General features: G+C 40.2%; 1 protein-coding gene across 1 annotated transcript in view; it reads left to right on the top strand.

Moving 5' to 3' along the window:
- The window catches only part of DST (dystonin), a gene marked incomplete at both ends in the record, with an annotated part of 299,020 nt that overhangs the window by 140,118 nt on the left and 142,684 nt on the right, over window positions 1-16,218 (top strand). The window contains 5 exons of the mRNA XM_080615920.1: window positions 12,056-12,168; window positions 12,304-12,410; window positions 12,921-13,040; window positions 13,364-13,459; window positions 13,537-13,664. Of these exons, the coding sequence (XP_080472046.1) occupies window positions 12,056-12,168; window positions 12,304-12,410; window positions 12,921-13,040; window positions 13,364-13,459; window positions 13,537-13,664 (564 nt within the window). The remainder of the gene's footprint in view (window positions 1-12,055; window positions 12,169-12,303; window positions 12,411-12,920; window positions 13,041-13,363; window positions 13,460-13,536; window positions 13,665-16,218) is intronic.

Raw genomic sequence — 16,218 nt, forward strand, 5'->3', positions numbered from 1 at the left:
TGTAGCAGCCCGTCTTGCACTCTTTATGCTACGCTCCTTGAAGATACATCTCTTTACAGAACCACAATGCACCCTGGGCCAGGAGGAATATCCTCTCTCTGTGAGTGAGGATGTGACTTCCAGGCCTGGAAGGGATTTAAGTGTTCCCAGACCTAATTTTAGGGAGAAGACATTTAGTGCTATGACAGTAATAATCATAACGCTCAGAAGTACCCAGGAGTGTTCCTGGTATCTAGAGTTGCAGTTGTACTGAGCGGCAGTAAGCTGTATGCTGGATAGAGGGTACACGTGTACCCATGTCAGGGCACAGCAGCGGGGACTTCCCATGGAGGGTCTGTCAGGGCAGGGCCTGGCAGCCAGGGCCATCAAACCACCCCAGCCAGGAGCAGGGCAGTGGGGGGCACTGAGGCAGCCTCAGTCCCAGCCCCAGGCATTGGCACCTCTCTGGGTGATGGGCCTGACAGGCGGGTCACAGGTAGGATGTACTGCTGCAGGGGCCATAGCTTAGCTGGGGGCCAGAGGCAAGAGTCCCAGCAGCTCTTGGAGGATGCTGTCTCTGAGGTGAACCTGAGCGCAGACAGGCAAACCTGGTGCTCGTAGCCCAGACACCATGGCTGAGAGGCCTTTTCTGGGATGTGCCACTGAGAACGCAATCCACTCGGGTCCAGCATGATCGCTACAGTTGGTCGTCTGTGAAGCAGGGAGATGTCAGTGTCCAGTTCTAGGTGACAGGGCTAGAGTGGCAGGTTATAATTACTTCCTTTCCAGGCATTAGCGATCTTTCTAAATTGTAAGTACGCACCAGCTTCAGGATTTCAGGAAATTGCTGAGGCTGTGGAGACCTGCTTGGGGAGCTGGGCTATGAATCAGTTGACAGCGGGCAGGAAGCCTCTCACCTCAGCAGGGCTGAGACCTCACCTGCTCTTAATGGCAGGTCAGAATTGTTTCATCTGGGCTGATGGTAGTGATCTCTGTTTATTTTCTCCTTGTATAGGCAGCGGATGCCAGCATTTTTTGGTGCAAGCCAGCTAAGATTATGATGCAGAACTGCAGGAAGAGGGCATGGATTTGCCATGTTCCCTGCTCCCTCAAAAGTGTGTGGGAGAAGCAGGGCAAGGCCAACATTTCCCTGGCATGCATAACAGTAGGAGCATCATCTGCAGCATCTCTGTGGAGATCAGCAAGCCAGTGTGTGGTGTGGGTGAGCCAGGTTCCTCCCCGTTTCCCAACCCTGTGTGCACCCACAGCTGGACTGGCAGTGCTCTGCTGCCAGCACCGAGCCTTGGGATGCAGGATCACATGCACTCAAGTCAGTCTCCTGAGCAGATGCACGGTATTTGTTTTCTTTCCTCTTGAGCAACAAGGGTTAGGCTGTCAGGGCATTTTGTAAAGGCCTGCAGTCACTTTCTTTATTACTTCTCTTAAGAATATGAATGAGTTTCCAGTGATATTGCAGTGTTCTTTACATCAAGGAAAGTAATTTTATGAATGACAGCAATGAGAGGAAAAAATTAATCTATTTGAGGTACTTGGCTCCATATACAACTTCTTTCTCCTCTTCGTTCTTCTCCCCCCCCCCAGATTTAAGAGAATGTGATTTGTTCTTATGTGAGAAGGCTGCTTATGTTTTCAACAGTTTCCAGTGGTCTGTGTTTATAGGGTAAGATTGGGGATTACCTGACTGAATGTTTGCAAAGTATATAAAGCTTCTATTTTAAAACATCCTATACGTGGTTACATCCCTGAGAAACAAATGGGTCTCCACACTGGTCTCAAGAATTGCCTCAGGGGGCTCCATTGCAGGCCCTGGATTTTGCTGTTATTCTGTGCAAATATTTGTTCTTACATAGAAAGACCAAATAAAATTATAAATTTGAAAGTCAGTTTTAATACTGAACATTACCAGGTTTGTTAATTGCACGATTTTATTTAAGTGTATCAACTTTCAGACTGTTTTTTGAACCTCTACATGTTTCTTCAGATCTGTGATCACGCCATTAGCGAAAGCTACAGGTGTGCCCAGGAGATCTGAGAACATGGTGTATGTCATCTGTTATGTAATTTGCCTTTTATAACTTAATTTTTCATTGAAGACGTCTGTTATTTGCTTCAATATGTTGTGTTGGAAGGAATCTGACTTCAAGCAGTTTCAAGAGTATGTGATGTTTCTTTCATACCATCATATCGTATATGTAGCAAAACCCTGTAAGACAGACTTCAGAGTTGGAAGCTGACTTTAATCAGTGTGTAATGCCCAAGTTGGAGGCTGACTTTAATGAGTGTGTAATGCCCAGACTTTCCAGGAGATACTGCTGTCTGCACACTGGGGTCGTCATCTTGCAGCTCTTACCACCTCATGTATTTCTAGTCACTAGATTCTGTTTTAGGTAAATGCTCTTCATTTGTGTTTTCATTTTCTTAGGTATGTGCCTTTTGCTCAGGAAAAAGACTGCATCCCGTTATTAAAATACGTACAAACAGTTAATATCTATAGAGAATGAACACCACTCCTCTTTTATTAGGAGTCGTATGTCAGATTGGAGCTAGTAGTCAGAATTATAGATATACGTCATACTTTGCAGATACATTTATTTTAAAACAAAGCAAATTCAAATAACAAGTTATCTCAAAGTAACAAACTGCTTGTATTTTTGACCTCAGACTGCCCTGAGCCATTGGTACGTAAGGACTGCAGGCAATTTCAGTGAAAAAGTGTCTGCAAATAAAATTTAAGACATAGCAAAAATAATAGCTGGAAGATTTACAGTTAAATGGCATCCATAGACACTTTTTAAGGACAGTGACTACTGATACTCAGAAAACAGACATGTTTTCTGACCAGCTCATCTTACTTTCTGAAGAAAAAAAGTGAAGTATGGAGGACATGAAAATAAGATGAATGTCAAGCAGATGCTTTTGGTAAAAAATGTGTGCACTCCTTTCCACATTTTATTTTTGTATTCTTACAATTTTTAGTAATAGAGAGATAATTTTGCTTTTAGCATTTACAAAAGGAATTCCAGCAAGAGCAGTATGTTCTTGTGTAACTAGGTAATAGCATTTAATGAGTAGCCCCAGGGGTGCCTGTGTGGTGAAAAACAGTGTCTGTTCAGGAAGCACTGCAAGCTCAGCTCCCAGATAAAGCTGTTTTTTAAGGTCTAGTCTCAGGTGTTAGGTCTATTCTAGTAAATGAAGTCTTGAAAGCTTTCCTGGGTCAGTGTTGTCCCCTGAACTGGGCTTATGTATTGCCTAGGAGGGTGTGGGTTGCAATGGGCCATGGCCCTGCTATGGGAAGGACTAACAATTGAAAGTCATGGGCCTTCTGTCAACTTTCAGCATAGACATGTCCAGTTATATCTGGACTTTTGGTGAATTTCAGCAACTATTCAGAATGGTTAGGAAAAAAGTGGATAAACTGTGTTTAGGTCACGCAGCAGTCTGACAAGCAAGGAGGACTGTATTTTACTCATGAAGGGTTTGAGACAAGAAAACAAACAAGGTTATTTTGTGTAATGCTACACCAAGGCTTGCCAAGACCACATGCAGACGGTTGTCTAAAGTTTTGGCACTGCTTAATACGGATGGTAAGTGTTAGAAGTGCTGCAGAGAGGAGAAGTGGTGTGGGTCTTCAAAGGGATGCATTTTGAGCACAAGTTTGAAGAAAAATGTTTTTTACTATACTGTTAAAGAAATGTGGGGATCTGATCCAAAGGAGCCTTTGCTACTGGTAAACTTTGCAAGACCTTAATGATGCCTGCAATTTTTAAGTTGTATATGGGTTAGAGAGAGAGTGAGGAGAAAATGGTTACTATTCCCAAGCAAAAGAGAAACAGAAGCTAACAGTGAATGAAGGACACAAAGAGTGTAGGTACACTGGGTGCTTCATGTGGGACGAAGAGGAATAGAAGCTGCAGCAAAGAACATGTCCCCAAGGTAACAGCAGCATGACAGCTCCATAAATGCTAGGCAAAGTGAGAGAGACAAATTTTCCAGGGTCACAGTGCTTTTCTTTTAAGCTATTACTTTCATAACTCCGTGCACTGTCAGGATTAATAAGTGGATGTTTTTCGGAGTGCAACAAGCTATATTCCTGCCTGCTAAATAACTGTTCTGGTTTTGAACAAGCTGTTTCAACCTTACCCAGAACGATTTGCTGTGTATATATAGTTAATTGAACACTAAGCTCCTGGCTGCAGTGCATGTGGCATCCCTCCGATGTTAAAACGTGTTGCAGCCGATCAGGTACTGACATGAACACATTCCTTAAGGGGAGGGATAGCAATACCTCAATTTGCAGTAACACGCTGAAACACCCTGGCGGAATGAATCAGAAAGAAACTAAATATTACACAGTGTCAAGCCTTAAAATGCTAGGGGATATGTTTTAACTAAAGAGATTAGCTGGGTTTGCTAGTTTCAGCTTGCCGTTTTGTGACTTGTAATTTATTGTTACCTAGCTTTAACAAAAAGAAAATGTGAGTTTGGTTGCATTGCCCCCACCTTCCCACCTGCCTGATTGTTTGGAAGCATGATTGTTACTCTTTCCAACGGTATTTGTTATGTAGAAGAAACAAACTTGACATTAATAATCGACAATTTGGGAAAAGATAAACAGCATTTAGAGTAATTAAAAATATTGACAAGCAGAGATGCCTTTAATGTAACTTGCCTGAGTATGCATATACATATAACTAATGGGTTTAGAAATAGCAAGTAACCTCAGCTGCAGTTTAATCGAATGCACTCAGAAAAATTCTTTGATGTATCCTAGTGAAGACTGTATCAAAATAGAAGTGGAAGCGAGCCTGCAATATTAACATCTTGTGTGGTGGTGGTGGTGGTTAGCCTTAGTAGGTATTAGATGGAAGACTTCCAGGCAGTTGGGTTGATAAATTTCAGATCTGGACTTAGAATGATCCTTGTGTATACTTTGCTGGATCCTACTGTGAAGCAGCAGCCGAATAAAAGCCAACAGTCCCATACAGAGGAACCTTGACAGGCATGAGAGGTGGGCCCATGCAAACCTTGTGAAGTTCAGGAAGGCCGAGTGCAAGGTCCTGCTCCTGGGTTGGGGCAATGCCAAGCACAACTAAAGGCTGAGTGGAGAAGAGATTCAGAGCAGCCCTGAGGAGAAAGAATTGGGATGTTGATTGACAAGAAGCTCAACATGAGCTGGCAGTGTGCGCTTGCAGAACAGAAAACCAACTGTATGCTGGGCTGCATCAAAAGGAGTGTGACCAGCAGGTTGAAGGAGGTGATCCTGCCCCTCTACTCTGTTCTTGTGAGATCCCACCTGCAGTACTGCATCCAGCTCTGGGGTCCCAACACAAGAGGGACGTGGACCTATTGGAATTAGTCCAGAGGAGGACCATGAAGGTGATCAGGGCCTGGAGCACCTCTGCTGTGAAGACAGGCTGAGAGAGTTGGGCTTGTTGAGCCTGGAGCAAAAAGGCTCCAGGGAGACCTTAGAGCAGCTTCCAGTACCTAAGGGGGACCTGCAAAAATGCTGGAGAGGAACTTCTTACAAGGGCATGTAGGGATAAGGCAAGGGGTAATGGCTTTAAACTGGAAGAGGGTAGATTTAGATTAGATATTAGGAAGAAATTCCTTACTGTGAAGGTGGTGAGGCACTGGAACAGGTTTCCCTGAGAAGTTGCAGCTGCCTGCCCCTGGAAGTGTTCAAGGCCAGGTTGCATGGGACTTTGAGTAACCTGACCTAGTGGAAGGTGTCGCTGCCCATGCAGCTGGGGGGTTGGACCTAGGTGTTCTTTAAGGTACCCTCCAACCCAAACCATTCTGTGATTCTTTCTGTAATAACTGAGAAAAAAAAAAGTACTGTGATGAAATCAAAGCTGTTCTCTTGCTTGGGCCAAATGGAGATAAAGTGAAAAGTAAAACTTTGGATTGAAAGACCAGGTTTTTCTTAAGGGTGTCAGAAGTTTTTATCCAAAAGAGTATGGTGTCTGAGCAGTGATGGCATATGTGCCTGTGACCGAGAGGTCTTGGTCTTCTGGCAATGCTTTTGACAAATTTGTGGCACATGTAGAAATGGTTGCCTCCCAGGCAGGATGGCTCAAGAAGCCTTTGGGAAATCTTCTGAACTCATTGCAATACCTCACCCTTCTTCCCTCTTGGTAAGTGTATCAATACCACTAGGAAGCCAGTGTGTCAGGCCATCACTGCTAGGGTCTGGGGGAGCAGAACAGAGAGATCATTTGGTTAGGTTTCTTCATGGTCCCTTTGGTATTCAAACACTGTAAGAAAGGGTATGTTATTTATGATTATTTCTGTAGATTGCACAGTGTGGGTCGACGTTAACAGCTATGAGCCTTGATCCTATTGAAATTTTACCATAGGCAAAAAGTTGGCACAGTTACTGTATCATTTCTGGTTTTGTCATGACAAAACCATCTCATATTACAAAGAGAATGTAAAATCTGGTTTTAAAGTTGGTGAAAGAACTGGCTGAGATTCTTTCTAGTTTCACTCGTGTGTACTGAGCTTGAAATCTACATTGCAAACCTACTGCCAAGTTGTGGTAAGGGCTCATTAGGCATGGCTGAAGCTGAACTCCACGTTTAACTAATAGGTCTTTGATGTTACAATGCCTCAACTGTGTCTTTATCTAAGTTGGTATGGCAAGTGACAGGTAAAATTTTGCTGTGCTAACAAAGGTGGGTCAGGAGACTTCAGCAGATTTATTAAACTCTGCTTGTCAAATCAAGGACATGCATGATAAAATGAATTATCTGAATTAGCTATGTATATTGTTATCTGAGAAAAATCCACAATTTAGTAAGGAATCCAGAGCTTCTGAAAGGGAGGTGGCCTAGGGTATAGTGGAAGATAGTGTTGGCTCGGGAGTCAATGTTGTACCTCCTTTCCTCAGCATGGGGTTTTTGACACCAAGGAGCATGCTGCAGAACCTTGTGCTGTGTGTCTGCATTGTGGTCCTTGATTCTGATGACGGAGGACATCTATTCCTCCTTCATGCCACAAAGTCATACCTGCTTAACATTTTTTTGAAGAGAAGCTCTCCTCTTCTTCCTGTGTAAGTGATCCGACTGTGTGGAAAGAAATCTGAATTTAGTCTGCTCCCTGAAACTTGGGTTTCCAAGTTCTCTGAAATGGGGTTACTGAACACAGCTAGTCCTGTATGGCCTTTTATTCCCTAAGAATGTAGAATATTATTCCCTTTATATTGAAGCTCCCATGCAATGATGAAAAAAAAAATCAGAAAAATAACTGTGGTAGGCATATATATTAGCAAAGCATACCTCCAACTCTGTAAGTAGATCTTGTGGTCATGACAACGTACAGAGCACTGCGTCTGCAAACATTGAGCATCAATAGAAATGCATAGGTCACAAGGATAGTATGTATTAGTTGAAGGCCAGGAGTTATTCTCATGGTGTTGATGCCTCAGTCTTTCCAAAACAGGCTCTTTGGCAAGCTGGTTTTGAAAAAGACTTGGGCTTGTACCTGACATGGAGACACATTCTTCAGTAGCCTCCCAAACATTGACTCTGTGTACAAGCTGGTATAAATATTTTCTAGTGTTTTTGAAGCTCTGTTAAAGGGATAGGTTAAATGGTAGCTATTACTATATAGTAGGTTGAATAATCAATTGATTTTGCTTCATCATCTCATTTATAGATTTCCTGGGAAAGTAACAGGAGATACGTGACAGAAGAGATAGAGCTAATGTGTCTGTTTTACATGGACATTTCCTATTTTCTGATTCCTTTCTTGGTAATCTTTCTGCTATTAACCAAAATCTCTAGAGTAGATGATAATATATCTCTTGTCTCTTCTGAAATATATGTTGAGAAGTCTCTATTTTTGTCTTTTTTATAAATTTATTTTATGACTCTGTATTCTGGCATGGTCTTTAATTTGTTTCAGGAGTCTTCCCATCCCTGAAAAATGCATGAGTCTGTCTGGCACCCGTCCTTTTCAATTGTCTGTGAACAATGAAGCAAGGAATTTATTTAATCTTTATAGGCATTTTCTAAAGACAGCAGTGGAAAAGCTAACTGGACTGTAGTGACGTGTACACTTCACTCTGCATCTTCAGTCATGTTTTCTCTGAGAGTTCTGCTTGAAACTCACTATATTAATACTTCTGCTCAATATAAGCCAAGAAAGAAATACATTTTAATATCAAGTATTATTCAGGCAGCATCCAGGGTTTTGACCAAAACAGAATTGTGTAAATTGAACAGCTTACATGGTTCATGTAAATAGCTTCAGGCTTGTTAGTTAGCCTTGTGAACATGTTTAACAGTATTTTCATGTGGAATATTAATCTATAATCTTATTTGGTAATATTACTCTGGAATGTTACTGTTTTACTAGGTGTTAGGTTCTGCCTATGGGAAAATCTACACATGCCTAACTTTGTTTATTATGCACAAGTCTTTGATTTCAAGGAGTCTTTCCAGAGTAGAAAGGTTGCATTTGATCAATTTCACTTGCTTCCCTGTGTGGTGCTATTTGTTTTCTTGACTTGATCATACTTTTGTCAGCTTCCTAATAGAAATTAATCACACCTTTTTTTTTCCCCTCACTTCTGATACAAATTGTGTCTAATTTCTAACACCTACACTAAGATCTCAAACGGCAGGCACCAATCTTTTGTAAATGAAATGATTAATGACTCGCGATGTGGAAGCCAAACTCCTTGACTTAGGTGTGGCCGCAGCAGAAGCATCTCCTTTGCATGGAATGTTCCAACCCGGCTGGTGTTCGGGATGTTTATGTGTGTGTTTTGATGACAAGGGCCCAGCCCACTTAAAAATCTGCCATAAGATGACTCACACTATTATGACAGAAGATAGAGTCATCGTCTTTTACTTAAAGTGCATTTAATTTAGTTCTCAATTGTTTATAAAACCACTTAATAGTTTATGCAAATTGATGTAAAATATATTTATACTATATGACAAATAGCTTCTACAAAACTCATGTACTTTCTTTTTAGCCTTAAAAGTGAAAATGTTTGCCATGATGGATGGTGCTAATGGTAAATCTAATGTTTACTTCAATTAAGACAATTAGATAAATATGTATTAGAACGATACTCATCACAATTGCAGTTTAAGCAGTTAGTAGCATTTTAGAGTTCAAAGGAGAAATGGAATACTAAAGATACTGGAAAATAATTGTCAGCCTTTATTATACAGTACCACAACACTCACTGTGCACAATCTATGCTTGATAACACCCGATTCCCTTGATTCTTCAGAGAAGGATGGTGTTCAGTGATTGCAGCACTGAAAACTACGTGTGAATGCTCAAATGCAAATTCACATGTACCTAGTTAGTGTACAGGTATCTCTGCCAGCTTACAGCAGATAAAAATTGCTTTTATTTAAAATCATGCAAAAACACTCTTAAACAAAGTGAACAGTGTTGCAATCTGATTTCCTGAGGCATGTTCTTCGGATGCATTATTCTGGGACTAAAAATAGGCTTTTAGTGAGCTCTGGGAGGTAAGCTCCTTTTCCTGTGGCTTTGCAATGTATCCCTCTGCTATTTGTGAAGAGAAAAGGGTGACCTGCAGAGAGTGGAGGTCCCAAGCCCCTGGCAGTGTGCACTTCCCATGGTCAGTACTGGGTGCTTTTGTATTCAAGACGTAATACCTGCCTTTTCCCTTTTATAAACTATCAGTGGGCTTGTTCTAAGTCAGCTGTTAAGCCTCTGCTTTAGAAAACCGAAGACAAGCACTATAAAGACAGAGGTGAATGCTGTCTTCTGTAGTATTTTCTGGTAGATCAAAACTTTAGATACAGACTGGTTAACCGAAGTCAGTATGCTGTGTGTTAAGTGTATAATTAACTGAAAACAGCAGTGTTCATTGCAATTTTCCCTTGTTCTTAAAGGGGAACTGAAATAACCCTATGCTGGTAGGAGTTGCAGTGATGGGGAAGGTATGTTTAAAAGGTGGGAAGGCATCTCACAGAGATATCTGTGATTTTTGAGTAATATATCATTTTAGATATACTACTCAACAGCAGTGTTTTTCATCAGGTTTTTTACCTGTATCGCTGTGAGATACAGATGAGAACCTCACCTCCTCTTCATATTCTGAGAAGATTATCGTGTCAGTGTCTCTACAGCTTGCAGCTCATTTTCTGGGAATAGTCAAGGCTTTTACAGTAATTTGTACTTTCTTGTTCTGAGAGTTGGCAATCGAACAAGCAGTGTGAGTGATTCTTGAGCCATTTTTATCAAGTGTGAAACAAATGTGAAGAAAGCAGGAGAAAAAAATAACCAAACCACCAGTATACACTTACTGAAATCTGCTTCTCTTGTCAAAACCTTGCTGTGAAAGTGATCTTTATTACTCACACTATCTCCATTATTGTGGCTGAAATAAGAGACTGAAGTGCTCTGTTTCCTTTTCTAGTATTGCCTTTTATTTTTCATGGATTTTCTGTGCTGCTAAGAGCAACAGATGATATTGGTTTCATTGCATTGTTTCCATTGCACACAAATTCAGAGAAGAATAGCATGAGCTTGGTCATGCTCCCACTAAGCATATTGGAAGTGGAAAGTCCTGCTGGTTTAGAAGGATTATGTTTCTTTTTACACCGCCTAAGTTTTATTATTAATTAAATGTTCTTTCAAGAAATAATAGGTGCAGTATTGTTATCGGTCTTGTAGACTTGTCTTCTAAAGAGCACAAAGAAACCAGGGATTCTAAATGGCTGAAAAGAAAAACATTTTTATTTACAGTGCACTTGTAGTTAGTTCAGACAAGCTTGTATTGAGTTTCACCTTTTTTGTGATCAAGGGAATTCTGGGATGTTGTCAAATGAAATGGTGCCATTCGTTTTGAACAATGTGATATTTAACAGTTTTATTTCCCTCTGTTGCAATAATTCAAAGCTTCTGCTAGGTAAAGCTAAGAAAATAGTTTGTCTAGAAAATGAGAAAACTTAAGGACTGAGTTGTTCACTAAAGCTTAGATGTGATGTTCTTTTCTTACAGGGTTTTGTTTTAGGGTTTCGTTTCTTCAGTGTGGGACTGGTTTTCAGTAGTGTAGGATTTCAGTATCAACAATTTCAGACCCTTGTGACTCTAGTTAGCTTCAGTGAGCTGAGTTTTTGCTTAGCATCTTTGAAAATCCCTTCTTCCTTTTAGTTGTTATGGCTAAGAGGACTCCCCATGCTGAAAGAGACAGACAGTAACACACTGCCCTGAGAATTGCAAGATCTAAAAGCCAATTGCCACATAGGAAACCTAAAGGACAGTATTAATTTGAAGTTTTACAGTAATTTTAAACGTAAAAGTAATGTTGTTGGTACAGGATGATACTTATGGGCCTTAAAAATGTTTATAGATAAGACTGGCTTAAGAGAAGTATTCCATTAAAACAAGAGTGTTGTGGCTGGCAATGGAATTTAGCAGGATGAAGGTGTGAAGGTGTAAGTGCATGGGCTGAGGGTTGTGTGCAAGAGAACCAGCAGCAATGTTTCACCAAAAGCAGGGCTTCAGTGCAGTTTGAACAAGACCTCCTTAAAGCCCAGTAAGAATAATTGTCTTCCAGGCTGAAGTGATGTTTTTGTGACTGAACTTGTTTCTGTATGGGTTCTAACATGTGCTGAAGAGTTTGATGCAGGATGACTAAAACTTGTAAAGGCAGTAGAAATGAACTTCCTCATGGAAATGGGTCCTAAGGGAAAAGTGAGTTTAACCTCCTTAAGGGCAGTGGAAAGGAGAAGGTGCTATAGTAGAATGGCAGTGCACATTAAGAAACATGCATAAGAAAATACATACATATATATTATATTATATATATATGTGTATATAAAAGGGATGGCTAAAACATTTAGCTTGTAGATAAGGAACTGAAAGTGTTGTAGTTGCCTGCTGCTTGTGTTTGTCACTTAGCACTGACCTCAGTTGCTTCACATGATTTTAATGAAATCTTTCTTAATGAAAGGTCTGTTGCTGTATCCATCCATGGTCTTGGTTTGATTTACTAATACAGCAGTAATTCAAAGGTGGGAAAGAGTTGTAATCAAGTATTACTTTTTTTATTTGACAGGCCGGACCTGATAGACATGAATACCGTTGCTGTTCAAAGCAACCTTGCGAATTTAGAACATGCTTTTTTTGTAGCAGAAAAACTTGGTGTTGCCAGACTTCTGGATCCTGAAGGTAAGATAACTGCAAAGGGCTTTGTTGCAAAACCCCTAACATTAAAATAAAATCCAATCTGCCTGCAGGTTGTAGCATATTTGTGGGCATTCTTACAACTACATGATAAAGTACTGTTCTGTCTTGCTCTTTTAGATGTTGATGTTTCTTCACCTGATGAGAAGTCAGTAATAACTTATGTGTCATCACTTTATGATGCATTTCCCAAAGTACCAGAAGGTGGTGAAGGCATTAGTGCAAATGTAAGTAGGAGAAAAATACTTTTGCAGTGTGTGAGCTTCATTAACACAGATGTTGATTTCGGAATGTTAGCTGGATCATCTGTCACTCTCCTCTTTCATATGGTTTTTCAGGTTGAGATTTTAGAGACTTAGCAGGTATTTCAAGTTCTGGACAAAAGCAAAAAGCTTAACTAAAACCAAAATACCTGAAGTTGGAGAAAGATAAGAGTGAAAGCTCTTACATTTCAGTCATGGACCTACAAATTGTGCCTCTCTAATTCTAATCAGTTTGAAGTTTATTAAACTAGAAAATGTTTTGTTTCCAGTTGAATTATTTAAGACCAAAACTAGAGAGTAAAATCATGTATTTGGAAGCTTTAAGTGAACTGTAATAAGCAAGTAAATATTGTTTCAGAATTGCAGGGTTTAGAAATATATTTTCTATGTGTGTGAAGACCTCAAAGATAAAGCAAAAATGAGCTCTCGGATTATTTTCTTCTGACCTGTGATCTGGGTTGTGCTTTTTGGTAGGATGTTGAAGTCAGATGGGTTGAATATCAGAATATGGTGAACTACCTCATGCAGTGGATCAGACACCATGTCACAATAATGTCTGACAGAACGTTTCCCAACAATCCTGTGGAATTAAAGGTGAGGTGTCATGTCTTAAACTCCTTGTTGGAATGACACTTTATCTCACTGACTCAAAGCATGCTTGAACAAATGAAGTGCCTGTTGATTTATGTAATCAAGGATAAAACAGTACTACTCCTTAACCTTTTCAGAGTACAATACATTACTAACATATGAACAATCAAAAGCTAATCTTTAGCTTGTCACTGATCATTTTTTGTAGAACTCAAGTAGAACAGTGTAAGAACGGAAGGTTATGAAGAATATTAAGAGAGAATTTGGGAAGTAGGGTTACATTCACTGTAAAAAAAATGTTGATGATGGTTTTTATGTTTCTGTAGGCACTTTATAAACAATATTTACAGTTTAAAGAAACAGAAATTCCACCAAAGGAGGCAGATATAGTAAAAATTCAACAGCTATATAAACTGCTAGAGGTAAGTTTTAACAAGCATTAGAATGTAGAAAGTTCATTTTCTGTGGCTTAAAATAACAAATATGTATGATTGCTAAGGTCTGGATAGAATTTGGACGCATCAAGCTTCCTCAAGGCTACCACCCAAATGATACAGAAAAAGAATGGGGAAAGCTTATTATTGCCATGCTGGAAAGAGACAAGACTCTTCGTCCTGAAGTGGAGAGGTATGCTAGTGAATGTTTGGCAGGCTTGGGTAATACCTTTTCAGTTGGATTAATTTGTATTGAAAATTGTAGATGTCATCTTCCCTGGTAACATCCACATTATTTTTCTAGATCAGCTAATTTTGCCTTTGTTCAAAGCCTGAATTTCTTCACCTACTTCACAGAAGCAGATCCAGATGGAAATAACTTGGGTGGTTTCAGAAGGTCATGATGAATAGTATCTGTGCCTCAGATCATCAACACACTTAAACACAAATATAACCACCTTCTTTGTACAGTTAGAGCTAGCTTCATGCCACTTTGCTGTCTCATTTGGACTTGATTTCATATAAGCAACATCCTCATCCTTTACATGAAATGTATATTTCACTTAGTACATAGCATTGTGGGCTAACAATCTGTTCTGAGGTTATTTAAAACTTAGCTGTACTCAAGAGGACAGTCTTCAGACATGCAAAGTGCATAGGAGTCTTCCATGGTAGTAGAATGGGTGATACCATTTGGAGCATCACTAATAACATGCTGAGCGAGTTTAAAACCTTGACACAGTCTTAGCGCATTTTTTCTTTTTAATGGTACCTCTTTTGAGTTCTGTGGCAGACACAGGTGCTATCCATTCATTAATTAAAAACCAAAAACCCCAAACTTTTTTATCTAAGTTAAATGAATCGTAGGGCTTCTACCTGCAGGTAGGGGTAAAGACCTGGGTCTGGATTCATTCTGCTTAACTTTAAGCACCCAAAGGAAACTCGTAAGAACGGAATCACTTTATAGAGTATCCTGGCACTGACTCTCTGGTGACAATAGGGTGATTATTCTCTCTGGTTTAGGTGACCGAAACTGTGAAGAATCCAGATCATTGTGCAGGAAGTCATCAGAAAGACAGGTTTTAGCCAGAGAAGATCCTAACTACAGAGTTAATGAAGTATGTGTCATGCTTACAAAGGCAAGAGCATAACTGCCATGTCAGGTTCAATGCGAGGTGTTGATTCACAGCTCCCTGTTGCAGAAGAAGTTCCTATAGAGGAATACAAGGTTGTCCCACCTTGTGCAGAGCAGAATACTAGAAAGCAGCAAAAGAAATACAGCTTGCTAGACTTTGTAGGTTAGTCTGTCCTGACCTGCCAAAAGCAAAGTTAGTGCCTGCCTTCGCCAAAAGCAATTCTGTTCATACTTGCTGAAAGCTGGATTATCTTTGTTGAGAACGTGTAGAAATGACATTAGTTTGTTTTTACTTTTTTATTCAGATAGACTGAGCACAGGATAAAACAAACATAAATGTAAACTCCTTCCCATATTTCAGGATTGGTAAACACTTAAAGTGACAGATCATATGGTGATGGTCACTTCATATGGTGATCACTGTAAAATGACAGAGAAAAGTTGATTAAGTGATTCTGGCTTAGTGACCAAGTTAAAATTGTTGGCTGATCTGGACAGAAGAACTTGGTCCATGTTTGTTGTGTTGGTCATTAGTGCATCTCACTAATTATGAGGTTTTGATACAGTTCCTGGGCTGCGATCTGGTTGTGGCAAAAATGTGATGTTAGCTAATATTGAAATTTGGCAAATCCTAAATACTGCAAGTCTTGTGAATATATCTGAATGTATCAACACAGATTGACAGCATGTGGCCAGATTGCTGTACGAGATCGAAATTAGTATGATGTCAGTGAGGAGAGTGCCAAACTGAGCTCTAGTTTGCACAACTAGCAGAGTTTGGCATTACTGCAGGGGTGTGTCTATGCCTTTGCTGTGCTGTTCTGTGTAAACACAGTCATGGTGTGGGTGTGGGTTTTCAGGAGGTCTGAAAAGCAGGGGATGAAATACTGAAAAAAACATTCCTAATCCAAAATCTGTGTTAAAACGTAAACTCAAGGGCAGTCATCTTTTTCTTACTTGTTTTGTGGTCAAAACAGCAAGAAGCAATTAGCTCTGAATATGGAACAAGTCGAAGGGAAATTTGCAGGAGGACAGATTAGTGGGAAAAGGCAGTTAGTAAACATGCATACTTGGGCAGTGGAGCAATGATGGTGGGTTGGATGGTGTACAGGTGTCTCAGATTATATTGGTATGTGCTGATTAACCCTGATATTCCCCCAGTTTTATTGTGCACTTCCACTTGAAGGTAAAGGAGTCAGCCCAACCTGGAAGTGTTTTGTAGCATACTGTGAAGCGTGGAGTTCTCACTTCACTCCTTTTTGAAACTTCTCATTGGAGAGTCTGGGAAACACTGCAAGGACTTTTTTAAGGTCTTATTTGGCTTACAGATACGTAGTGACACTTAAATAAAATATTTGGCTTGTCTATCTCCTAGAAACGCCCTAATGTTGCTGCCTAGTCTGTACTTGCAAAGGTTTAATGCAAGGTAGGGAAGCCAAAAGCAAGGTAGCGTACATAGCCCCAGGTAAAATCCTTTGAAGAGCTGGCAGAATATTAATTGCTGAGTTTTGAATATGCGTACTGAAGCCTATTTAAAGGAGGAGCACTGGGTGTTTCCAAAGCCAGTAGGGAAATTTCATCCCTAGAAGCTGTACATTTTGTAGGAGATTTA

Source organism: Psittacula echo (genome assembly GCF_963264785.1).
Source record: "Psittacula echo genome assembly, chromosome: 4".
Lineage (NCBI taxonomy): Eukaryota > Metazoa > Chordata > Aves > Psittaciformes > Psittacidae > Psittacula > Psittacula echo.